General features: G+C 40.1%; 1 protein-coding gene across 1 annotated transcript in view; it reads right to left on the bottom strand.

Annotated features, from left to right (window-relative positions):
* The window catches only part of FYB2 (FYN binding protein 2), a gene marked incomplete at its 5' end in the record, with an annotated part of 86,621 nt that overhangs the window by 19,181 nt on the left and 40,514 nt on the right, over window positions 1–26,926 (bottom strand). Inside the window, 6 exons of the mRNA XM_082859290.1 lie at window positions 1,374–1,472; window positions 2,554–2,614; window positions 11,501–11,541; window positions 11,638–11,749; window positions 21,145–21,304; window positions 24,324–24,426. Of these exons, the coding sequence (XP_082715416.1) occupies window positions 1,374–1,472; window positions 2,554–2,614; window positions 11,501–11,541; window positions 11,638–11,749; window positions 21,145–21,304; window positions 24,324–24,426 (576 nt within the window). The remainder of the gene's footprint in view (window positions 1–1,373; window positions 1,473–2,553; window positions 2,615–11,500; window positions 11,542–11,637; window positions 11,750–21,144; window positions 21,305–24,323; window positions 24,427–26,926) is intronic.

Below are 26,926 nucleotides of genomic sequence, written 5' to 3'. Positions count from 1 at the left end.
AAGAATAGCTCTAAGAAAAAGGAAATAACATTTGAATTTTAAAAACGTCAGCATTGGGACTTCCCTGGTGGGCCAGTGGGTAAGACTCCACGCTCCCAATGCAGTGGGCCCGGGTTCAATCCCTGGTCGGGGGAACTAGATCCCTCATGCCTACCGCAACTAAGATCCTGCGTGCTGCAACTAAAACCCTGTGCAGCCAAAATAAATAAATAAACATTATTTAAAATAAAAACAAAAAAACACGCATCAGCATTCTTACCTGGATCAAATTTTTAAGGGACTGCAGGTATCACACTAATAATTTTTGTCAGAAACATCTAACCTGCTAAGGTCTGCCTTTAGGTCTCATTGGCCACTGGAGCTAGACTCCCTCTTCTTCCATGGTCAGGACTACAATTTGTAAACCCCATATGCTATATAAATCTCTTGGTAGATCTACATCCAACAGAAAATTAGACTTAAAGTCATGTTACTCTGAGGTTTTATAATTGAAAAGAACTTCAAGGTAGAATAACATAATTCCGTGTCAAGATATGTAATAACCTGGGTCAAATTATTTTACCATCCTCTGCCCTCATAAAATACAGATCTATGTCTATGTTTTTGTGTGTGTGTGTCTCTCATACACACACACACACACACACACATATATGAGAGAAGTACCTCCAGAGACCACCCAGTCTCCCTCCTCCCTCCCATTATACGCAAGAAGAAACTTGATCCCTATGAATGCAAAATGGAAGTGATTTGCCCATGGTTGCACACTGAATAAACAGAGAAGCTGAAACTAGAATCCAGAACCTAGGCCTCTTGTTTCTTTCTCCTACTCATGAATTTCTAACCTTCCCAATTCCCACTGGTAATTAGCTAGGGTGATCTTGGAGGGTCCCTTCCAGGTCTAAGACTTTGAGAAATTCATCTTCCCTTTCCACACACTGCCTCTCTCAAGAGAGGCAAATTAGAATTTGGAAGTGTAGACAAATAAAACCACTGGAACTTGTAGGGCTGAGACAGCATAATAGGATGTAATTAATAACATAATGCTTAGTAACAACAACAGGAATCTATGCCAAGGATGATGAGGAAAGTTTCTTTCCTGGACTTTGTTTGATTAAGACTTTCCCTCTACGCTTGTTCACAGCCTTTTCTCATCAATTTTTTCAAAAGGGACATTGTCACTTTCTCATTAGCATCTGTGGGTGTAGTTCACTCAGATATTGGCAAGGAGGTGGTAGGTGATAACCAGGGCCTTTGGTTTTAGTTTCTGGTACCGCTTCACTAGAAGAACAGTATAGAGACCATCAGCTGTGTAACTAACCAGGCCAGCACTGCTAATACTCTCTGGGAAAGAGAAATAAAAAGGGACCTTTTACCTTATCTTTTCTTTCGACTTGGTTTTCTTCATTTTAAGTCTATCCTTTTCTTTCTTGAAGAACCTCTGCAGTCTTTTAAGTGCTTCTTTTCCATCTAAACTAAGAGGAATCAGAGGATATAAATAACACGATGTTTGAGAGAGTACTGGGGATGGAAACCTGCTGTAGTAAAAAGGATCAGAGACTTCAGTCTCATTTCTTCAACACACCCCACTCGAGGAAGAGCAGGAAAATGCCTTGTCAGCTTCTATGCTCTTCTTCTTTCTTTAGATGCTGATAGGAAGTAGCACATATCAGCTATGGATGGAATTACTATATTTCAATACAAACTTTCATCTACTCCAAATGGTTTCTATTTTAAAGACTTTATGGAGCAAAGTCTTCCTTTTAGAGACGATGACTCAGGGACCCATAGTTTACAAACTATACTAGAAATACATTATAGAAATTCCTAGCTTCTGAAATTCACATCACTAATCTTTAATTTATGGAATGATAATATAACAATGATGGTACAATGACTGCCTGGTTGATGATTAAAATTTTTCCAAATATGCTCTTGATTGGGGGGCGGGGAGCGTAGGGAGAGGGAATGATACACTCACATCATCCCACCCAGCACGAATGCCCTCTTTTCCCTTCAACCCTCAAACTTCTTGCTTTTGACTACTGCTGTTTTCCTTTCCACAATGTGTGCCTAATAACTGAATTTGATTAATAATGCCCATTTGAACAAATACTGTCCTTGATAACACTGAATTATTAGATAATAAATTAAGCCCCAATCCCAGAGATAGCCTCATTAACTTTCAAAGATACAGGTAAATCATAACCATTGATTTCTTCCTGGAAAAGCAATTACAGAATTGAAGCATTTTATTGATATTTACTTCTCTTTTCTCACTTATTCCCTAACACAGTATCAAAGTCCTCTACTCTGGGAGATGGACATTTTCTCAAAAGGGAAAGCAATGTGATCAAAATGATTAGATATGATTGTACACAATTACAAGTACCCTATTGATCACAATGTTGTATTACAATAGCTTATCTCCATTCTCTATGCATATCTTCCCTAAAGGTGGGGTGGGTGGGGATGGAGGTCATTTGTTAAACTTTGGTTTTCCTAGACTAACAGGAAATACCCTTAGCTATGAAGCCAAGAAAAAGAGAAACTCACTCTATCTTTGGGTAGTTGCCCTTTGTTCTGTAGACCTCTTCATACATTTCTTCACTATTTTCTTTTGAAATTAAAAAAAAAATTATTCATTATAATGGCAATAATTCAGACTCATATTTGACACAAAATTATTGGATACCTACCAGGTGCTAGGTACTCTAATCTTTTGTTTGTGAAGTAGTTTTTATTGAAACATATGCACACGTTTTTACAAGCACGTGGTAAAAATAAGTAACCTCTATAAAAGTACGTACAAACAAAAATTAATTTTTGCTTCTACCCTGTTTTCAAGTCTGTCTGATTTAGTCAAAGAAAGTTAATTTATTAACAGATTCCCGCCTTCAACCCTCCCCCTTTGCATATTTTACATATAACAATCAGTCTACTAAACAGCAGACATTGTGCTGAATGCTGGGGAAATAATGGAGACAACCAGACACATCTTGAAAAATCTTCCCCCATCATAGCATGGCTTTCACCTAGTCCAACACATAAGCTTAAAATACACAGTTATACTTTGAATCTACCCTGGCAATGGAGGATTTTCAAGTTCAGAACTTGATTCACAGTGAGTTTAGGACAGTCACTTAACTTCTCTGTGCCTCAGTTTCCTTTTTTTAAAATAAGGGTACCATGTTTAATGATCTCTAAGATTGTTTCTCCATCTAAAATTCTAATATTCTAAGAAGGACAAAAACAACCAGAGTAGCATTTGATTATCCCTCCTCCATTAACTTTTCATTCATTCAACAAATATTTTTTGAATATGTAACATGTGCCTGGCATTATGATAGGGGCTAGGGAAAATGGTGAGCATAGAGAAGGAAATCATCTAGGAGGGAAGAGAATTATTAATCAAAGAACCACATAAATACAGAATTACAACTGTGGCAAGTGCTATGAAAAAGAGGGTCATGGTACTATAAGACTGTATACCTAAGAGAATATTCCCTGGGGAATAAGGATTGAGCTGAGATCAGAAGAAAGATTAAGAGTCACTTAGACAAAGGGGCATAAGGGAGGAAAGAACATGCCAGGAAGAGGGAGTAGACTATGCAAACACCCTGCAGTGGGAGCCTAGAAAGTCAGAGAAGCTAACAGGTCAGCATGACTGGATCTCAAAGATGAAGACTGAGTATGTATGAAAAGAGAATGGAGGGGTAGGTAGGGGCATTCAAGTCCTCTATACCATGTTAACGTCAATCTTAAAAGTATTGGGAATATACTACCAAGTTATAGTAGTCAAAACAGTATGGTACTGGCACAAAAACAGACATAAATCAATGGAACAGAAAAAAAGCCCAGAAACAAACACACACATTTATGGTTAATCTATGACAAAGAAGGCAAGAATATACATGGAGAAAAGACAGTCTCTTCTATAAGTGGTGCTGGGAAAACTCCTAGAAGAAAACACAGGCAGAACATGCTTTGACATAAGTTTTAGCAATATTCGTTTTTGGATCTGTCTCCTCAGGCAAGGAAACAAAAGCAAAAATAAACAAATGGGACCTAATCAAACTTAGAAGCTCTTGCACAGAAAAGGAAAAAATTAACAAAACAAAAAGACAACCTACTGAATGGGAGAAGATATTTGCAAATGATATGTCTGAAAAGGAGTTAATATCCAAAACATATAACAAGCTCATACAACTCAATATCAAAAAAACAAGCAACCTGATTTAAAAAATGGGCAAAGGCCTGAATAGACATCTTTTCAAAAAAGACCTGCAGATGGCAAACAGGCACAAGAAAAGATGTTCAGCAACACTAATCATCAGGGAAAGGCAAATCAAAAGCACAATGAGATATCACTTCATATCTGTCAGAATGGCTATCATTAAAAAGAGGACAAAAGGGGCACCTTCAAGTTGGTGGAGGAGTAAAACGTGTAGATCACGTTCCTCCCCACAAATACATCAAAACTACATCTACATGTGGAATAACTCCTACAGAACACCTACTGAATGTTGGCAGAAGAACTCAGACTTCCCAAAAGGCAAGAAACTTCCCACATACCGGGCCGTGTGGCTGACAGGGTCTTGGTGCTCTAGCTGGGTGTCAGGCCTGAGCCTCTGAGGTGGGAGAGCCAAGTTCAGGACATTGGTCCACCAGAGACTTCCCAGCCCCATGTAATATCAAATGGTGAAAGCTCTCCCAGAGATCTCCATCTCAATGCTAAGACCCAGCTCCACTCAACGACCAGCAATCTACAGTGCTGGACACCCTATGCCAAACAACAAGCAAGACAGGAATACAACTCGACCCATTAGCACAGAGTCTGCCTAAAATCAAAACAAATTCACAGACACCCCAAAACACACCATGGGACGTGGTCCTGCCCAACAGAAACACAAGATCCAGCCTCATCCAGCACAACACAGGCACCATTCCCCTCCCCCAGGAAGCTTACACAACCTACTGAACCAACCTTACCCACTAGGAATAGACACCAAAAATGAACCTGCAGCCTGTGTAAAGGAGACACCAAACACAGTAAGTTAAGCAAAATGAGAAGACAGAGAAACACACAGCAGATGAAGGAGCAAGGTAAAAACCCACTTGGCCAAACAAATGAGGAAATAGGCAGTCTACCAGAAAAAGAATTCAGAGTAATGATAGTAATTATGGTCCAAAATGTTGGAAATAGAATGGAGAAAATACAAGAAACGTTTAACAAGGACCTAGAGAACTAAAGAGCAAACAAACAACAATGAACAACACAATAAATGAAATAAAAAATTCTCTAGAAAGAATCAATAGCAGAATAACTGAGGCAGAAGAATGGATAAATGATGTGGAAGATAAAATAGTGGAAATAACTACCACAGAGCAGAATAAAGAAAAAAGGAAAGAATTGAGGACAATCTCAGAGACCTCTGGGACAACATTAAACACACCAACATTCAAATTATAGGGGTCCCAGAGGAAGAAGAGGCAAAAAAAAGGGACTGAGAAAATATTTGAAGAGATTTTAGTTGAAAATTTCCCTAAAATGAGAATGGAAATAGTCAATCAAGCCCAGGAAGCACAGAGAGTTCTACACAGGATAAATCCAAGGAGAAACAAACCAAGACACATATTAATCAAACTATCAAAAATTAAATACAAAGAAAAAATATTAAAAGCAGCAAGGGAAGCAAGAAATAACAAACAAGGGAATTCCCATAAGGTTAACAACTGATCTTTCAGCAGAAACTCTGCAAGCCAGAAGGGAGTGGCAGGACATATTTAAGGTGATGAAAGGGAAAAACCTACAACCAAGATTACTCTACCAAGCAAGGATCTCATTCAGATTCAGTGGAGAAATTAAAACCTTTACAGACAAGCAAAAGCTAAGAGAATTCAGCACCACCAAACAAGCTCTACAACAAATGCTAAAGGAACTTCTCTAGGCAGGAAACACAAGAGAAGGAAAAGACTTACAATAACAAACCGAAAACAATTAAGAAAATGTTAATAGGAACATACATATCGATAATTACCTTAAATGTAAATGGATTAAATGCTCCAACCAAAAGACATAGACTGGCTGAATGGATAAAAAACAAGACCCAGATATATGCTGTCTACAAGAGACGCACTTCAGGCCTAGGGACACATACAGACTGAAAGTGAGGGGATGGAAAAAGATATTCCATGCAAATGGAAATCAGAAGAAAGCTGCAATAGCAATTCTCATATCAGACAAAATAGACTTTAAAATATAGACTACTACACGAGACAAAAAAGGACACTACATAATGATCAAGGGATCAATCCAATAAGAGGACACAACAATTATAAATATTTATGCACCCAACATAGGAGCACCTCAGTACATAAGGCAAATGCTAACAGCCATAAAAGGGGAAATCGACAGTAACACAATCATAGTACGGGATTTTAACACCCCACTTTCACCAACGGACAGATCATCCAAAATGAAAATAAATAAGGAAACACAAGCTTTAAATGATACACTGAACAAGACGAACTTAATTGATATTTACTGGACATTCCATCCAAAAACAGCAGATGACACTTTCTTCTCAAGTGCTCATGGAGCATTCTCCAGGATAGAACATATCGTGGGACACAAATCAAGCTTTGGTAAATTTAAGAAAATTGAAATTGTATCAAGTATCTTTTCCGACCACAATGCTATTAGACTAGATATCAATTACAGGAAAAAATCTGTGAAAAATACAAACACATGGAGGCTAAACAATATAGTACTAAACAACCAAGAGATCACTGAAGAAATCAAAGAGGAAATCAAAAAACACCTAGAGACAAATGACAATGAAAACACGATGACCCAAAACCTATAAGATGCAGCAAAAGCAGTTCTAAGAGGGAAGTTTATAGCAATAAAATCCTACCTCAAGAAACAAGAAACATCTCACATAAACAACCTAACTTTACACCCAAAGCAATTAGAGAAAGAAGAAAAAAAAACCCAAGTTAGCAGAAGAAATCATAATGATCACATCAGAAATAAATGAAAAAGAAATGAAGGAAACGATAGTAAAGATCAATAAAACTAAAAGCTGGTTCTTTGAGAAGAGAAACAAAATTGATAAACCATTAGCCAGACTCATCAAGAAAAGAAGGGAGAAGATTCAAATCAATAGAATTAGAAATGAAAACGGAGAAGTAACAACTGACACTGCAGAAATACAAAGGATCATGAGAGATTACTACAGGAAACTATATGCCAATAAAATGGACAACCTGGAAGAAATGGACAAATTCTTAGAAAAGCACAACCTTCCGAGACTGAACCAGTAAGCAATAGAAAATATAAACAGACCAATCACAAGCACTGAAATTGAAACTGTGATTAAAAATCTTCCAACAAACAAAAGCCCAGGACCTGATGGCTTCACAGGCGAATTCTAACAAATACTGAGAGAAGAGCTAACATCTATCCTTCTCAAACTCTTCCAAAATATAGCAGAGGGAGGAACACTCCCAAACTCGTTCTACAAGGCCACCATCAGCCTAATACCAAAATCAGACAAAGATGCCACAAAAAAAGAAAACTACAGGCCAATATCACTGATGAATATAGATGCAAAACTCCTCAACAAAATACTAGCAAACAGAATCCAACAGCTCATTAAAAGGATCATACACCATGATCAAGTGGGGTTTATTCCAGGAATGAAAGGATTTTTCAAATACGCAAATAAATGTGATAAACTATATTAACAAATCGAAGGAGAAAAACCATATGATCATCTCAATAGATGCAGAAAAAGCTTTTGACAAAACTCAAGACCCATTTATGATAAAAACCCTCCAGAAAGTAGGCATAGAGGGAACTTACCTCAACATAATAAAGGCCATATATGACAAACCCACAGCAAACATCATTCTCAATGGTGAAAACCCGAAACCATTTCCTCTAAGATCAGGAACAAGACAAGGTTGCCCACTCTCAACACTATTATTCAACATAGTTTTGGAAATTTAGCCACAGCAATCAGAGACGAAAAAGAAATAAAATGAATCCAAATCGGAAAAGAAGTAAAACTGTCACTGTTTGCAGATGACATGATACTATACATAGAGAATTCTAAAGATGCTACCAGAAAACTACTAGAGCTAATCAATGAATTTGTTAAAGTAGCAGGATACAAAATTAATGCACAGAAATCTCTTGCATTCCTGCACACTAATGATGAAAAATCTGAAAGAGAATTTAAGGAAACACTACCGTTAACCATTGCAACAAAAAGAATAAAATACCTAGGAATAAAACTACCTGAAGAGATAAAAGACCTGTATGCAGAAAACTATAAGACACTGATGAAAGAAATTATAGATGATACAAACAGATGGAGAGATATACCATGTCCTTGGACTGGAAGAATCAACATTGTGAATATGACCATACTACCCAAAGCAAACTACAGATTCAATGCAATCCCTATCAAACTACCACTGGCATTTTCCACAGAACTAGAACAAAATATTTCACAGTTTGTATGGAAACACAAAAGACCCCAAGTAGCCAAAGCAATCTTGAGAAAGAAAAATGGAGCTAGAGGAATCAGGCTCCCTGACTTCAGACTAAACTACAAAGCTATGGTAATCAAGACAGTATGGTACTGGCACAAAAACAGAAATATAGATCAATGGAACAGGATAGAAAGCCCAGAGATAAACTCATGCACATATAGTCACCTTACTTTCAATAAAGGAGGCAAGAATATACAATGGAGAAAAGACAGCCTCTTCCATAAGTGGTGCTGGGAAAACTGGACAACTACATATTAAAAAAATGAAATTACAACACTCCCTAACACCATACACAAAAATAAACTCAAAATGGATTAAAGACCTAAATGTAAGGCCAGACACTATAAAACTCTTAGAGGAAAACATAGGCAGAACACTCTATGACATAAATCACAGTGAGATCCTTTTTGACCCCCCTACTAGAGAAATGGAAATAAAGACAAAAATGAACAAACACGACCTAATGAAATTTAAAAGCTTTTGCACAGCAAAGGAAACCATAAACAAGACAAAAAGACAACCTTCAGAATGGGAGAAAATATTTTCAAATGAAGCAACTGACAAAGGATTAATCTGCAAAATATACAAGCAGCTCATGCAGCTCAATATCAAAAAAACAAACAACCCAATCCAAAAATGGGTAGAAGACCTAAACAGACATTTTTCCAAAGAAGATTTACAGATTGGCAACAATCACATGAAAAAATGCTCAACATTACTAATCATTAGAGAAATGCAAATCAAAACTACAGTGTGGGGCTTCCCTGGTGGCGCAGTGGTTGAGAGTCTGCCTGCCAATGCAGGGGACACGGGTTTGTGCCCCGTCCAGGAAGATCCCACATGCCGCAGAGCAGCTCGGCCCGTGAGCCATGGCCGCTGAGCCTGCGCGTCTGGAGCCTGTGCTCCACAGCAGGAGAGGCCACAACAGTAAGTAGCCCGCGTACCGCAAAACAAACAAACAAACAAACAAAAAGTACAGTGTGGTACCACCTCACACTGGTCAGAATAGCCATCATCAAAAAATCTGCAAACAATAAACGCTGGAGAGGGTGTGGAGAAAAGGGAACCTTCCCGCACTGTTGGTGGGAATGTAAATTGATACAAACACTATGGAGAACAGTATGGAGGTTCCTCAGAAGTCTAAAATTAGAACGACCATACGACCCAGCAATCCCACTACTGGGCATATACCCTGAGAAAACCATAATTCAAAAAGAGTCATGTACTACAATGTTCATTGCAGCTCTATTTACAACAGCCAGGACATGGAAGCAACCTAAGTGTCCATTGACAGATGAATGGATAAGGAAGATGTGGCATATATATACAATGGAATATTACTCAGCCATAAAAAGAAATGAAATTGAGTTATTTGTAGTGAGATGGATGGACCTAGAGGGTATCATACAGAGTGAAGTAAGTGAGAGAAAAACAAATACCATATGCTAATACATATATATGGAATCTAAAAAAAAAAAAAAGTGGTTCTGAAGAAATTAGGGGCAGGACAGGAATAAAGACACATAGAGAATGGACTTGACACAGGGAGTGGGAAGGGTAAGCTGGGACGAAGTGAGATAGTGGCATAGACTTATATACACTACCAAATGTAAAACAGACAGCTAGTGGGAAGCAGCTGCATGGCACAGGGAGATCAGCTCAGTGCTTTGTGTCCACCTAGAGGGGTGGGATAGGGAGGGTGGGAGGGAGATGCAAGAGGGAGGAGATATGGGGATATATGTATATGTATAGCTGATTCACTTTGTTATAAAGCACAAACTAACACACCATTGTAAAGCAATTATACTCCAATAAAGATGGTAAAAAAAAAAAAAGATGACAAAAGATGTTGGTGAGGATTTGGAGGAAAGGGAACCCTCCTACACTGTTGGTGGGAATGTAAATTGGTGCAACCACTATGGGAAACAGTATGGAGGTTCCTCAAAGAATTAAAAATAGAACTGCCATATGATCCAGCAATTCCACTCCTGGTGTCTATCTGAAGAAAATGCAAACACTAATTCAAAAAAGATGCACCCTAATGTTCATATTAGCATTATTTACAATGACCAAGATACGGTAGCAACCTCAGTATCCATTAACAGATGAATGGATAAAGAAGATGTAGTGTACACACACACACACACACACACACACACACACACACACACAGGAATACTACGCAGCCATAAAAAGAATGAAATTTTGCCATTTGCAACAACATGGATGAACTTGGAGAGTGTTATGCTTAGTAAATAAGCCAGACATAGAAAGACAAAAACTGTATGTTTTCACTTACATGTGGAATCTAAAAAAGAAAAAGAAATATAAATGAATATAACAAAACAGACTCACAGATATAGAGAACCAATTGTTACCAGTGGGAAGAAGGGTGGAGGAAGGGGCAAGGTAGGGTATGGGCAAGATGTGGAAGGGGATTAAGAGATACAGACTACTAGCTATAAAATAAATAAGATACAAAGATATGATGTACAGCACAGGGACTATGACCAATATGTTATAATAACTTTAAGTGGACTATAATCTATAAAAATATAAAATCATTATGTTGTACATCTGAAACTAATGTGTAAGTAAACTATACTTCAATATTTTTTAAAAGTATTGAGAATCCATACAAGTGTTTTAAGTAAAACACATTCCTATCTTCAGACTTGGATTGTGAAGAGATCAGGAAGAAAGCAATTTCACATCAAAGTTGCTTCCTTGCCACAAAAGACCCATTACCAGCATCTTCACCTTCATGATTCTAAATGCATTTATTCACACATACCTTGAACCACTTCTATTAGCTTATCATCACCCCACCCAAATGGCATTAATAAAAATATGTAAATAAAAGATATCTTACTACTAATCTGCCACAGAAACTCTTAGCAATTCCTATTGACAGTTTCAAAAGTTTTCTTAAACTTACCATTATCTGAGACAAATGAGTTGGAGAAATCTGACTTTGCTCTGTGGGGAGAAAAGATACAAAGACCATTGACCTGTTGTATTGTACTTTGAAAGTCTCATCACATTCATCTCACTGAAGGGCTGGCACGTATTTACCCCTCTCTCCCAGGGTACTCAACATCATCATACGTCTCGGAAATGGAATTTGGCTTAAAGGCTCCTTGGCCTGGGGTTTCTTTAGTCATCTCCAAGGCCTTCACATACCCCCCTGTAAGGAAAACAGAGAACACCCTGAGAACATCTCATCAACTGCTCTCATAAATGCATTCACACAGGTCACTGGCAATGGAGACAATAATAGGAAAAGGCAGATTAAATATGGTAACACTGGATTATAACCTTGACATGTAGGATCCTTTGGCAAACCACTTCACCTTGCTAAGCCTCAGTTATGATTCTCTCAAGTTGGGATAATGATAGTAACCCCTCTTGGATGATTGTGGCAAGGATTAATACATATTTATGAAGGGGGCTAATTACCCAGTAAACCAGTGATTCCTCCCTCTTCTTGGATGCTTCTTCCTCTAATTCCTGACCTCAAATGTTGAAGTCTACCAAGGTGCAGCCCTGGGGCTTCAATCCCTACATTTAGATGACTTTATCCACTTTGTGGCATTTTTTCTTAAAGTACAATTTCTTAGACAAGTTGATTGAGCACATGCCAACATTTATTATGCATTAGTAATGGATTCAGCCAGATAGTGTGCCAGGTTAAAAATTGCCTAGGGATTCTTTGCACAAGTAGCTAGCCTGTTACATGCGGAAGCTGGTTTATTTCACAGAGCTGTAAACTTGTCATAACCCTAAAACTGTCACCTTTTTATCAGTTGGCATAGGTTAATATTTACAGTATGGGTGATTCAGAACCATTTGCAGACATGAACTATTAATCAGGAATAAGAAATATATCTGAGAAATAACAATAAGCACATTGACTTTTATCTTTTTTTGTTTTACATCTTTATTGGAGTATAATTGCTTTACAATGGTGTGTTAGTTTCTGCTTTATAACAAAGTGAATCAGCTATACATATACATATATCCCCATATCTCCTCCCTCTTGCGTCTCCCTCCCACCCTCCCTATCCCACCCCTCTAGGTGGTCACAAAGCACCGAGCTGATCTCCCTGTGCTATGTGGCTGCTTCCCACTAGCTATCTATTTTACATTTGGTAGTGTATATATGTCCATGCCACTCTCTCACTCCATCCCAGCTTACCCTTCCGCCTCCCCGTGTCCTCAAGTCCATTCTCTGCGTCTGTGTCTTTATTCCTGTCCTGCCCCTAGGTTCTTCAGAACCATTTTTTTTTTTTAGATTCCATGCATATGTGTTAGAATACGGTATTTGTTTTAATCTTTCTGACTTACTTCACTCTGTATGACAGTCTCTAGGTCCATCCACCTCACTACAAATAACTCAATTTCGTTTCTTTTTATGGCTGAGTAATATTCCACTGTATATATGTGCCACATCTTTATCCATTCATCTATCAATCGACCCTTAGATTGCTTCCATGTTCTGGCTATTGTAAATAGAGCTGCAATGAACATTGTGACACATGACTCTTTTTGAATTATGGTTTTCTCAGGGTATATGCCCAGTAGTTATATTGCTGGGTCGTATGGTAGTTCTAATTTTAGACTTCTGAGGAACCTCCATACTGTTCCCATAGTGTTTGTATCAATTTACATTCTCAACAACAGTGCAAGAGGGCTCCCTTTTGTCCACACCCTCTCCAGCATTTATTGTTTGTAGACTTTTTTTTTTTTTTTTTGTGGTACGCGGGCCTCTCACTGTTGTAGCCTCTCCCGTTGTGGAGCACAGGCTCCGGACGCGCAGGCTCAGCGGCCATGGCTCACGGGCCCAGTCGCTCCGTGGCATGTGGGATCTTCTCGGACCGGGACACGAACCCATGTCCCCTGCATCGGCAGGCGGACTCTCAACCACTGCGCCACCAGAGAAGCCCTATTTGTAGATTTTTTGATGATGGCCATTCTGACTGGTGTGAGGTGATACCTCATTGTACTGTTGATTTGCATTTCTCTAATGATTAGTGATGCTGAGCATTCTTTCATGTGTTTGTTAGCAATCTGTATATCTTCTTTGGAGAAATGTCAGTTTAGGTCTTCTGCCCATTTTTGTATGGGGTTGTTTTTTTGATATTGAGCTGCATGAGCTGCTTGTATATTTTGCAGATTAATCCTTTGTCAGTTGCTTCATTTGCAAATATTTTCTCCCATTCTGAGGGTTGTCTTTTTGTCTCGTTTATGGTTTCCTTTGCTGTGCAAAAGTTTTTAAGTTTCATTAGGTCCTATTTGTTTATTTTTGTTTTTACTTCCACTCCTCTAGGAGGTGGGTCAAAAAGGACCTTGCTGTGATTTATGTCAGAGTGTTCTGCCTATGTTTTCTTCTAAGAGTTTTATAGTGTCTGGCCTTACATTTAGGTCTTTAATCCATTTTGAGTTTATTTTTGTGTATGGTGTTAGGGAGTGTTCTAATTTCATTCTTTTACGTGTAGCTGTCCAGTTTTCCCAGCACAACTTATTGAAGAGATTGTTTTTCTCCATTGTATATCCTTGCCTCCTTATTCATAGATTAACTAATCAACTACCATAGGTGTGTGGGTTTATCTCTGGGCTTTCTATCCTGTTCCATTGATCTATATTTCTGTTTTTGTGCCAGTACCATACTACCTTGATCACAGTTTCAATTTAAGTGCCTGTGATTGGTCTGTTTATCTTTTCTATTTCTTCCTGGTTCAGTCTCGGAAGGCTGTGCTTTTCTAAGAATTTGTCCATTTCTTCCAGGTTGTCCATTTTATTGGCATATAGTTGCTTGTAGTAATCTCTCACGATCCTTTGTATTTCTGCAGTGTCAGTTGTTACTTCTCCTTTTTCATTTCTAATTCTATTGATTTGAGTCTTCTCCCTTTTTTTCTTGATGAGTCTGGCTAATGGTTTATCAATTTTGTTTATCTTCTCAAAGAACCAGCTTTTAGTTTTATCCATCTTTACTATTGTTTCCTTCATTGCTTTTTCATTTATTTCTGATCTGATCTTTATGCTTTTTTTCCTTCTACTAATTTTGGGGGTTTTTTGTTCTTCTTTCTCTAATTGCTTTAGGTGTAAGGTTAGGTTTTTTATTTGAGATGTTTCTTGTTTCTTGAGGTAGGATTGTATTGCTATAAACTTTCCTCTTAAACTGCTTTTGCTGCATCCCATAGGTTTTGGGTTGTCGTGTTTTCATTGTCATTTGTTTCTAGGTATTTTTTGATTTCCTCTTTGACTTCTTCAGTGATCTCTTGGTTATTTAGTAGTCTATTGTTCAGCCTCCACGTGTTTGTATTTTTTACAGATTTTTCCCTGTAATTGATTTCTAGTCTCATAGTGTTGTGGTCGGAAAAGATATTTGATATGATTTCAATTTTCTTAAATTTACCAAGGCTTGATTTGTGACCCAAGATATGATCTATCCTGGAGAATGTTCCAAGAGCACTTGAGAAGAAATTGTAATCTGCTGTTTTTGGATGGAATGTCCTATAAATATCAATTAAGTCCATGTTGTTTAATGTATCATTTGAAGCTTGTATTTCCTTATTTGTTTTCACTTTGGATGATCTGTCCATTGGTGAAAGTGGGATGTTCAAGTCCCCTACTATGACTGTGTTTCTGTCGATTTCTCCTTTTATGGCTGTTAGCATTTGCCTTATGTATTGAGGTGCTCCTATGTTGGGTGCATAAGTATTTATAATTGTTATATCTTCTTCTTGGATTGATCCCTTCATAATTGATCATTATGTAGTGTCCTTCTTTGTCTCTTGTAATTGTCTTTATTTTAAAGTCTATTTTGTCTGTTATGAAAATTGCTACTCCAGCTTTCTTTTGATTTCCATTTGCATGGAATATCTTTTTCCATCCCCTCACTTTCAGTCTGTATGTGTCCCTAGGCCTGAAATGCGTCTCTTGTAGACAGCATATATACGGGTCTTGTTTTTGTATCCATTCAGCCAGTCTATGTCTTTTGGTTGGAGCATTTAATCCATTTACATTTAAGGTAATTATCAACATGTATGTTCCTATTATCATTTTCTTAATCGTTTTCGGTTTGTTATTGTTAAGTCTTTTCCTTTTCTTGTGCTTCCTGCCTAGAGAAGTTCCTTTAACATTTGTTGTAAAGCTGGTTTTGTAGTGCTGAATTCTCTTAGCTTTCGCCTATCTGTAAAGATTTTAATTTCTCCACTGAATCTGAATGACATCCTTGCGGGTAGAGTAATCTTGGTTGTAGGTTTTTCCCTTTCATCACCTTAAATATGTCCTGTCACTCCCTTCTGGCTTTCAGAGTTTCTGCTGAAAGATCAGCTGTTAACCTTATGTTATGTTAACATAAGGTTATGTTATTTGTTGTTTTTCCCTCGTTGCTTTTAATATTTTTTCTTTGTATTTAATTTTTGATAGTTTGATTAATATGTGTCTGGGCGTGTTTCTCCTTGGATTTATCCTGTATGGGACTCTCTGACTTTTGTCTATTTTGTTTGTTTGTTTTTTGCAGTATGCGGGCCTCTCACTGTTGTGGCCTTTCCCGTTGCAGAGCACAGGCTCTGGACACGCAGGCTCAGCGGCCATGGCTCACGGGCCTAGCCACTCCGCGGCATGTGGGATCTTCCCGGACCGGGGCACGAACCCGTGTCCCCTACATCGGCAGGTGGACTCTCAACCACCGCGCCACCAGGGAAGCCCTGACTTTTGTCTATTAATTAAAGGCACCAAGCAACAAGATTTTATCCTCTGACAAGAAGTCAGTTAGCATATAGGCCCCAAACTGTCTCAATGAATGTCAGCTCCCAGGGCATAAAGGCCCTACTTTTTCTTACGGAGTTATCGGTATGTTTCTCCAGCACAAAGCAAAGATGCTGAACACACAGTTGCTTAATTCTTACTTCAGGACAATTTTTTTCTTTCTTACTCCTTCCTTTTTGAGGCAGATGTATTGAAAAATGTTTATGGCTTCATTTTAAAAACACAGACAACTCCCAAGTTACATCCCTAACTTAGACATCTCTCGTGAGTTCAACCTTCACACCATTTCCATTTGGTCGTCTCAACACATTACATTCCAAACCAAACTCTTGCTTTCTCTCTGTGAATGTGCTCTTCCTGAAGTCTGCCCCATATCAACAAAGAGTAGCAACCCCAACCTTTCAGTTGCTCAGGTCCAAACCCTGAAGACATCCTTGACTCCTTTCTCTCTCATGTCCCACCTCCAATCCACAGCCATCTGTCAGCTTGACTTTCGATCTAAATCCTGAATCCAAGCATATCTCAACAACTTGACTGCAGTACCCTCCTCCAAGCTACCATCGTCTCTCAGTTAAATTCTTGCAACAAACTCCTAACAGGTCCCAGGTTCTTCTACATTCTTCTTTCAAGACAGCAGCCGAGATATGATTCTTTAAAATACAAGTCAGATCATTCTATTCTTGTGCTCAAAACCTTTCAATGTTATTAAAATATATATATATATCTCATAATAAATGCCAAAGTTCTTGCAGTGGTCTACAGAAGCCCCTATATTATCTGGCCCCTTGTTATCTCTCTGACCTCATCTCCTCCTACAGTCTCCTTCAGTCACTGCTCCAGCTACACTGGCCTCCTTGCTATTCTACCAACACATCTAGTAGACTCCTGCCCTGGGATATTTGCACTCCTTTTCCTCTCTCCCTAGAACATTCTGGATAGCCATGGCTCTATTCCTCACCTACTTTACATCTTTGAGGTCATCTATGTGCACTTTAAAATTGCAACTTCCACTTCCTCCACCTGCCTCCCTAATTCTCTTTATTTTTCTTTTTTTTTTTAAAAATGTATTTATTTTGTTTTTGGCTGCATTGGGACTTCGTTGCTGCGTGCACGCTTTCTCTAGTTGTGGCGAGCGGGGGCTACTCTTCGCTGCGGTGTGTGGGCTTCTCACTGTCGTGGTTTCTCTTGTTGCAGAGCATGGGCTCTAGGCTTCAGTAGTTGTGGCACTCAGGCTCAGTAGTTGTGGCTCACAGGTTCTAGAGCGCAGGCTCAGTAGTTGTGGCGCATGGGCTTGGTTTCTCTGCAGCACGTGGGATCTTCCAGGACCAGGGCTTGAACCTGTGTCCCCTGCATTGGCAGGTGGATTCTTAACCACTGCACCACCAGGGAAGACCCCTAATTCTCTTTCTTTGCTTTATTATTTTTTTCTATAGTATTTACTACCACTCCACATAGTGAATATTTTATTGTGTATATATTTACCATCCGTCTCCTCAGATCAGAATGTAATCTCCATGAGGACAGGAATTTTTGTCTGGTTTATTTACTGCCATATGCCCTGCACCTAGAACAATGCTGGGGACATAAAAGCTACTCAAATATTTTTTAATATTGAATGATTTGAATGCATATGTCCTCTAATTAGAGAGTTTCATGTTTATAGGGTTTACTGATATTTTGAAATTTATATCTAGTATTTTATTACATACTTTTTATTTGTTCTATTTTTCCCTCATTTTCCTTGTGCTTGATTGACTGAGGTTTCTTCTCTTTTCTTCATTCTGTTTTTCTTTTTTATTTATTTGGAAAGTTTACATGCTGTGTCTATCTTTTGACAGTTACCTTAGTAAAGTTAAAATTATAATTACAGTATAACATACAGGAAAGGGCACAAATCATAAGAGTATAGATCAGTGAATTTTCCCAATGTGTACATGAGGATCAGCTATGGTAACAGATTTTTTTTCCCTTTACCCAGCACCAGGGGCAAAATGGGCAAATTTCCTTCTGCTCCCTGGGGTTTGTCTTATTAATTCTTCTTTTCTTTTAATGGAAGGAAGTAATTCTTATTATTTTTTTTCAAAAGAGGCCCATTTGTATAGAGGGTATAGAAAGACACTCAATTGTATTTTTTTTCCTCAAAACTTTCCTCTCTGTTTTCACGCCCACTTTCCTTGACTAAACATTTTGTGCTTCTCATCACAAGAGAGTAGGGAACTATTGCAGAGACCTATTAAATGGGTTTAGCACAAACTCCCTTTGTACTTTAGCAGTATGTACAGATTACTTAGAAGAATCTTCTTCAGACTGTTTTCAACATAGTGTAATTCCCAAATCTATAGTGACTCTTCATGGACAGTACTTAATTGCTTGAAAATGGTTTTCAGCCCCATATTTAGGCCTCTCCTTTAACTCTTTTATTCAATTCAGCTTGTTTTCCCCCCTTCCACTTTTTTCTACACTCCAAATTAGTCTATCCACTTCTAATCCTAAGGTGTGGTTTTAGATTCAACACTACCTCTGTGCTTTTCATGTGTCATTTATCTCATTAGAAATGTCTTTTTTTATTTGTCCCATTTCTTTATTTTTTCTAAATTTTATTGTGTTAATAACACTTGAGGTCTACTTTTATAATAAATTTATAAGTACACCATATAGTACTGTTAAGGATAGGCACATTCCTATTCATTCTGTGTGGACATAATTCTTTGAGGTCTCTGTTATAAACTCACTTTGGGCAAGCCCTGGGTTATAGCTCCTGTCCTCTGTACACCATGCAGTCAAAACCAGAGCTCAAGGAATTCAGAGCTCAGTGAAAACCCTCAGGGCCAGTGTAGCTTTGGCACTCATTCATTGCCCAGGGTTCCTGGTTACTGCAGGTAGGTGGATGCTTCCTTTTAAATCAGTTCTGTTATACTTTTATGAATTTTCCAAAAAAAAATTATTCTTTGCTTGTTTTAGTCAGGAGAATCATTCAAAGTATCAAATCTACCATTCTCTCTCACTGAAGTTTGAGTTCTTCTTTCATTCCTCCCTTTAACAAAGTTTTGTTGGGTATATCCACTGTGCCAGGTTGCAGAGATACAGAGAAAAATATCAAATGGTCTCTGATCCTATGGTGCTCACTGTGTACCGTGGGAAACAAACATGTACACCATGAATTATAATGTAAGGCATACTGTAATTTTTTTAAAAAAAAAGGAAATAAAGAGAACTGACAGTTATGTAGCAATGAACCACGTACTTTATATGCATTGACAAAGAGCCCTGGGAAATAAATAGTACTACCCCCATGTGTACATAAAAGTAAGTAAATTTCCCAAGGATGTAGGATTAATGCATAGTAATTCTGGGTCCCAGAAATGCTTGACTCTAAAACCTAATATGGAAAAGTGGTCATTTGGTTGCTGTTAAGAGTGAGCGATTATGGTGTCTGGAGAGTGGGAAAGAGGAGGATGGAGGTAAGGAAGGTCTCAGAAGAAGTGACTTCTGAGATAGATCTTGAAAGATGACTAGGACATCAGCCGGTAAAGAATGGGCATAAAACCATCTCAGACAGAGGAAAGAGGTCAAGCGAAGTTATAGGGGCACTAAAGCACATGACATCGTCAGTTAACTTAGAATAAAGAGTATATTGGGAAGGAGGTGGGTGGCAGGGATGCAGCCATCTAGTCTGGAGGCAGACTTTATAGGGCCTGAGTCCATCTTATGATTGCAATGTATTCTCATCACTCTGATTATAGCACATCATGAAATGTTTGCTATGGCTTATTGGGCTGGAGTAGACATCTGTTTTGCCTACCCAGTGTCTACTGTTTTTTCATGATAACAGCTTTCTAATTTTCCTTGGGAAATCCTTCAATCTGAAATGATACCGTTTGGGTAGAACTAATTCTACCTTCAGCTCCAGATGTGAATTTATGACACTGGCTGGGTCAGTCAGACCATCCTATCCCACATTCATGGTAACTGGATAGGGGTTGGCATGTGACACAATCAAGCCAACAAGACTCAAATCTGGGCCTTTTCTTGAAACTGTTGAGAGGATAACCACTTCTAGTTTTCTTCTGGGGCTCCTAAGAGGACAGATAGTGCATAAGCCTGTCACTGCTAGATGCCATCTTGCCTCCACAAGGGTACAGTCTGCTTGAAAATGGAGACAAGAGGGAGGAGAGCAAAGCCAGGAGTAGAAAAAGTAATACTGAGTCCTTGTGATACTGTTTGTGTCCCTGGGTCCAGCCATCCCCAAACCTTCTGCTAGGTGAGCCTCCTTTTCCTCTTTTGCTTAACACACTATGATTTGATTACTTGCCATCAAGAGTCTGGACTCACATGAAAGTAAAATGCGACTTGAATAAAGTCAAAGAATAATGTCATACTATGTCATCAGTGTCTACAAAGAACAATAGGAGCCGGTACATATAAAAAGAAATCAGCAACATTTGCTGAGTACCTATTGTGTAACATATGTCAGATTTGGTCCTCACCAAACCCCAGTCTGATCTATATTATGATCTCCCTTTTTTTATGATCCCTTTTTATAAATGAGGAAACTGAGGAATATGAAGGAATATAGAGTTACTATGTAACATAGCTAATAAGTATGAGAGCCTAGGTTTGAACGCAGGCCTTCTACTTCTAAACCCAGTGATTGTTCACTCTTGCACAGCTGCCTCACTCAGGCAAGTGACTTTGTATATAATAGATGCTCAGTAAATATTTATAAAAGAAATTAAAATTTTGGTCACACACAGCTTTAAAATAATTCGATAATGGTGAAGAGAACCAGGAAGAAACACAACTCACAGTGGCCATCGGAGTGTCTGGCCAGCTTGGGGTCCTTGGGGCAGTCCTCTGTCTGGATGACGTCAATCTCAGTGTCCTGCTTCCCGGCCAGTGTGCTCCTCCTGCCCCTGTGGACTTTCACCATCTGTGTTTTTCCAGGTGTGTCTTCATAGGCACCCACCTAAACACATGCAACAGGGACAGTCTGTCGGGGCTTTGGTTTATCTGTTGGTTTTTTGCTTACTCATGCTGTTCTGTATTCATTCATTCCTCCCAGGTAGCCACTGTTTATTCCTTTATTTAACAGAGTCTTATCTCTCTAAGTTTCACAGGAGCACATATAATGTCTTTTGTTGCCCTCTGAACAGCCAGTGAATGCCTGGCACAGAGGCAGGCCCATAGGACACAGTCAGGATATAATGGAGCTCTGACCGCAGCATAGGCTCTTGATACATTTTATCTCACTTACTCTGCATGACACCCCATTCAAAAACTATCATGATTCCTCTTGATAAAGAATTTAGAAAGGTTAAATAACTGACTTCTGGTCTCATAGCTAGTCATCTGCCCAGGCAGGACTGGACCCCAGAGCCCTGTGCTCTTGCCTACCAAAGGATGCTGTGTTCCTTTTGCCTGACATTTCATCTTCCCACCCTCCATTCTTCTGTTTCCCCCCGCTTCTTTCCACACTTCCTCCCTCCAGCATCTGTCACGCACTTACTGAAGGAAATAACATGCTAAGCCCTGGAGAAAGAGAGAGATGCGACGGGCATAGTGGCTTCCACGCTGGTCATGGAGCAATACATGCAAACAATTAAGGTATATTGCAGTGAATATCATCTACAGCAGGATTGCTCACTGAGGTGGAAATAGGAGGGGCAGGTCAGTTCTTGTGGCTAGGAGACAGGGTGGGGAAGACTTCAGAAGCAGGTTTTATGAAACTATTTTAAAATTTAAGTAAGAGACTGGTTGAAGGGATAAGGAATACCTGGTAGATAAATCAACACAGGCAAAGGGACAGAAGTGTTAGTGTCCTCATAAGGGTGGGACAGAGGCTACTGATGAAGGAACAGTGAAGGGGACAGAGGAGGAAAGACTGGAGGCGAGGCTGAAAATGTTAGCTAGAATGGAGCTGAGTTATGAAGGGTCTTGCACACGAGGCAAAAAGTGTGGGCTTTATCTCCTAGTCTTAGGGAGCTAGGCAGGGGAGAAACCTGACCAGATTTGCATTTCAGAAAGATCTGGATAGATTGGCAGGAAGAGACGCTGGAGGCAGAGGCGAATTGGGGCACTTCTGGCCATCCAAGTATTTCATAATTACGAGATGACGATGGGAGAGGAGATTACTGTCCTTTCAACTACAAGTGGACACAGGGTTCACTGTGACAATCATCTGAAAGTATTTGCAAAAAGGTAAAATAATGAATAGATACAAGGCATGGAATTTCCTGAGTTCTTGGCGGGATCTGGGCAAATGAAGAGGAAAAGAAGAGGAGGGGCATTCTTTTAAGTCACACAGCCAAGAATGAAATTTTTAAATGGGGAAAAATGACAGCAAAGTAATGATATCCTTCCACAAATATGGTGTTTCACGCAAATATAGTGACCACCGACCTTCAGCAGAGCCCCTACTGCAGCAGTGCATGGATTCTCTGAGGGCTGTCCTGGGGAACGGTTCCTACAGAGTCAGTTTGAATCACAATGGATCGTATTCCTACTGATGTACCATCTACATTTGACCCCAAAGAGCACTGCCCAGCTAGACTACCCACCACATTTACCTAACACATTCCAAATAACTTAACAATTTCCCAAACTCAAATCCACTCCATGAAAGTAGGACTGTGTCCCTTTGGTGGTAACCTGACCCCATCTCTGGCTCTTGGCCAGCACTTGGTCAGCACTGAAGAAAGGCACATCCCTGCTTTTGCCCTTTCATGGTCAGTATCCCTTTTTCTTTCCTTTTATTTTTTTGGATGTGGACAATTTTTAAAGTCTTTATTGAATGTGTTACAATATTGCTTCTGTTATGTTTTATGTTTTGGTTTTATGGCTGCGAGGCATGTGGAATCTTAGCTCCCCAACCAGGGATTGAACCCGCACCCCCTGCATTGGAAGGTGAAGTCTTAACCACTGGACCGCCAGGGAAGTCCCTCATGGCCAGTGTCTTTAATCATGTTCCTCTGCTGCCTTTCTCATACGGTCCTGATGACCCCCTTCCTGATCTCTGGCCTCATTACCCATTATGGCCTTGCTCCTGCCCTCTGTCCTTGACACACCATGCTGCCGCACTGGCTCTGGTCCCTGTCTTTTGTTACTAATGACTTACTTCTTTGAATTATGCCGTTTTGTGACCCTCTGTAAACACCCAACCTGGTCCAGCCCAGCCTCTGGGCCTACACCCCAGCTCAGGCCCACACCACCACCAAGGTGCTTGATTGACCCAAGCCCTGGGTGGAACTGGAACAATTTGGTAGGTTGAGATAGGCACATCTCAAACAGGCATCTCGAATGTTTTGAGCCCTGGTAGTAGCCCCAGTGGTATCTATTGTTTAAGCCTCTGGTTTTGAATGGGATAGTGTCCATTGGATACACACATATACAGTGTTTACTATTAACAATGTTAATTAATCCATTAATTTATTAACAACAATATATTTCATTTTAATGGTAGCTTGTGGCTTACAACACACCTTCATCTACATTATTTCATTTCATTTTCCCATCACAAATGAGGTAGAATCAGGATGGGAGTGGGGATGGTATAATCAGGTGTGGATTATTGATTCTCACTTTACACACGAGACGCCTGAGCTCAGAGACTAACTCCCTGTTCTCAGCAGGGCCTCAGAGCACAGAACTTAAGGAGCCCTCCCTCCAGGTTCTGCAAGAGCAGGGTGGGCACCTGAGTGACTGTCTCTTTGTATTTTGCCCTCTGGGTACCTTGCTGAACTCGTACCCATCTCAGCCCTGCTTATGAGGCCTGCTTCCTGGCTAATAAGTCCAAGGCTAGATAGAGTTCAGTGTTAGTGTCCTGTCGATTTCTTTGATAAAACACCCAACACCCACTGCATCTTCGGACTGTCTCTCTGTCTCTCTGGAGAGTTACATGGCTCAGCCTCTAAAATGTCACCCCGTGAACTGATCCTATTACATGGCTGACGTGGACTGTTTGATCTGGAACCCTAGAACACAGATACCTTGGAAACATAGTCTGAACATAGATCCTTTTCTGTTTTTCGTGGTTCCAATTTGCGCGGCTCTTTTTCCTTCATTTTTTTATCTTCGTCTTCATGTTTCAGGCTGAAATGTGAAGAGATACCAGGGAAAAAGTGAAGGCGAGAGTATTTTGATGATAGCGTGCCCCTAACCCTTCTTTTTTTTTTAAAGATGAGGGGACCAGAATCAAGTCAAACATAGAACATTTCCCTGAGTTTCTGCCTGCTCCAATCAATGCCAGAGTGAATTCCTGCTTAAAATCTCTTAATAACTTCCATTGCCTGATGGCTAAGATATCAGCCCCCACCTTTCTCTCCAACCCCGTCTCCGTCTGCACCTTCTATCCACGTTTATTCTAGTCTACACTCTCCTAATTCCCCAATCCTTCCATCCCATCTTGAGCAACTCTCCCTTCGTATTTGCTATTTCCCTTGTCAGTCATGCCTTCCACACCTTACACTGCTGAGAAACACAGTACCCTTTCCAATCTGTCTAAATCAGCTTACCTCTGAGAAGCTTTGCTTGATCCTCCCAAGCAGCCTTTAATCTGTTCCCCTAACACACTGTCCCTCTATCTTGTATTAAACTGTAGTGTCTATGGATCTGTTTCCAGTTCCTCCACTTTCCCTTGTCAACTAACTAAAAATCAGAGCTCTGTTATTTATCTGTATCCCCAGCACTAATGCTGTGTAACCTGTGGTAGCAAAGTGATCCCCAGCCAGTATTCCTTCATAAGAGGCATGACTGCCATGCACCAGTAATATGGACACCAGCCACAGTGGAAGAGCAGAGGAGGGAGTCGAGGTGGACAGTTTAGTGAAAAAGCTGGAAGCTGGGACAGAACACTGAGGAGCAACAGCCTCCACGTGAGAACTTCTGTTTCTGGCATCAGAGTGAAGTAGACAGTCCTACAACCACATTCACATGGAAAGCAGAGACAGAAGAGCCCTCAAAGAAAACCAGAGGGCTTCCCTGGTGGCGCAGTGGTTGAGAGTCCACCTGCCGATGCATGGGACACGGGTTCGTGCCCCGGTCTGGGAAGATCCCACATGCCGCAGAGCGGCTGGGCCCGTGAGCCATGGCCGCTGAGCCTGCGCGTCCGGAGCCTGTGCTCCGCAACGGGAGAGGCCACAACAGTGAGAGGCCCGCGTACCGCAAAAAAAAAAAAAAAAAAAAAAAAAAGAAAACCAGAAGACGTGGTCGTGAAGGAAGGAGAAACACCAGGAGAGACTGCTGTTCCCAAAGACAACGGGAAGAATTTTAAGGAGTTTCACTCATCCATTCATCCAATGACTGATGACTCTTATCCACCATTAAGGCCACTAGTTCTAGAACATATATTAGAACAGGGACTGTGTAGGCAGGGCTGGGTTCCAGCCCCCACTCTGTCTCTTTCCAAAAGCCTAAGATGAACTTTTCTAAAAATCAAATTTTTTCAGAATTGGAGAGATGTATATATAAAACTGTCAAGTTACATTTAATATTGTGACTCGTAGGAATGCTAGGGGAGAGGAGTACATTACTTCTGCTTTAAAACTCTTCCGTGGTTTCCACCGACCTATAGGATAAGGTCTAAATCCGTGCCATCAAGACAGTGGCCACTGTCCACGTGTGGTTATTGAACACTTGAAATGTGTCTGGTCCAAACTGAGCTGTGAGCGGGGCTTCCCTGGTGGCGCAGTGGTTAAGAATCTGCCTGCCAATGCAGGGGACACGGGTTCGAGCCCTCTCTGGGAAGATCCCACATGCTGCGGAACAACTCAGCCTGTGGGCCACAACTACCGAGCCTGAGCTCTAGAGCCCACGAGCCACAACTACCGAAGCATGCGCGCCTAGATCCCGTGCTCCACAACAAGAGAAGCCACCGCAACGAGAAGCTCACGCACTGCAACAAAGAGTAGCCCCCGATCAACGCAACTAGAGAAAGCCCGTGCGCAGCAACGAAGACCCAACGCAGCCAAAAATAAACTTATTGAAAAAAAAATTGAGCTGTAAGTATAAAACATATCTGGATCCTGAAGACTTGGTATGAAAAACAGGATCTAAAATATTTCATTAGTAACTTTTGTGTTGATTACATGTTGAAATGATAATGTTTGGGATCTATCAGGATAAATAAAATACATTATTAAAATTCATTTCACTTTTTTTTTGCTTTCTAAAGATGGCTACTAGAAAAAAATTAAGTGACATGTGTGGTTTGCATTACATTTCTATTGGACAGGGTTGCTCTGAATTTAATTAGGGAGCCCAGGCCCTCCTGGATCCAGCTCTGCATACGACCCCGGCCTCATTCCTGCTGTTACCACACCACACTTTGTGCTCAAGCATCACCCAGCTCTTTGTGGATCCCTGTCCTGGCCTCACGGTTCAACACTATGTCTTTGTTCCCACTTGTCCTTTGCCTGGGGCATGCCTTCTGCCATTTTCACCTGGCCAGTTCCTACATGTTTTCATGATTCAGCTCAGTTGTCACTCTTGAAGGAAGCATGCCTGGTGCCTCACCTCTGTGTTTTCACAACTGCCTTAGCAGTGATTATATGATATTATAATTTCCTACTTACGTGGCCATCTTCCCTCCAAG

The sequence above is a fragment of the Leucopleurus acutus genome (assembly GCF_964270905.1).
Source record: "Leucopleurus acutus genome assembly, chromosome: 2".
In the NCBI taxonomy this organism is placed as follows: domain Eukaryota; kingdom Metazoa; phylum Chordata; class Mammalia; order Artiodactyla; family Delphinidae; genus Leucopleurus; species Leucopleurus acutus.
The sequence above is the reverse complement of the archived record's forward strand: the minus strand, read 5'-3'. Positions and strand labels throughout refer to the sequence as shown.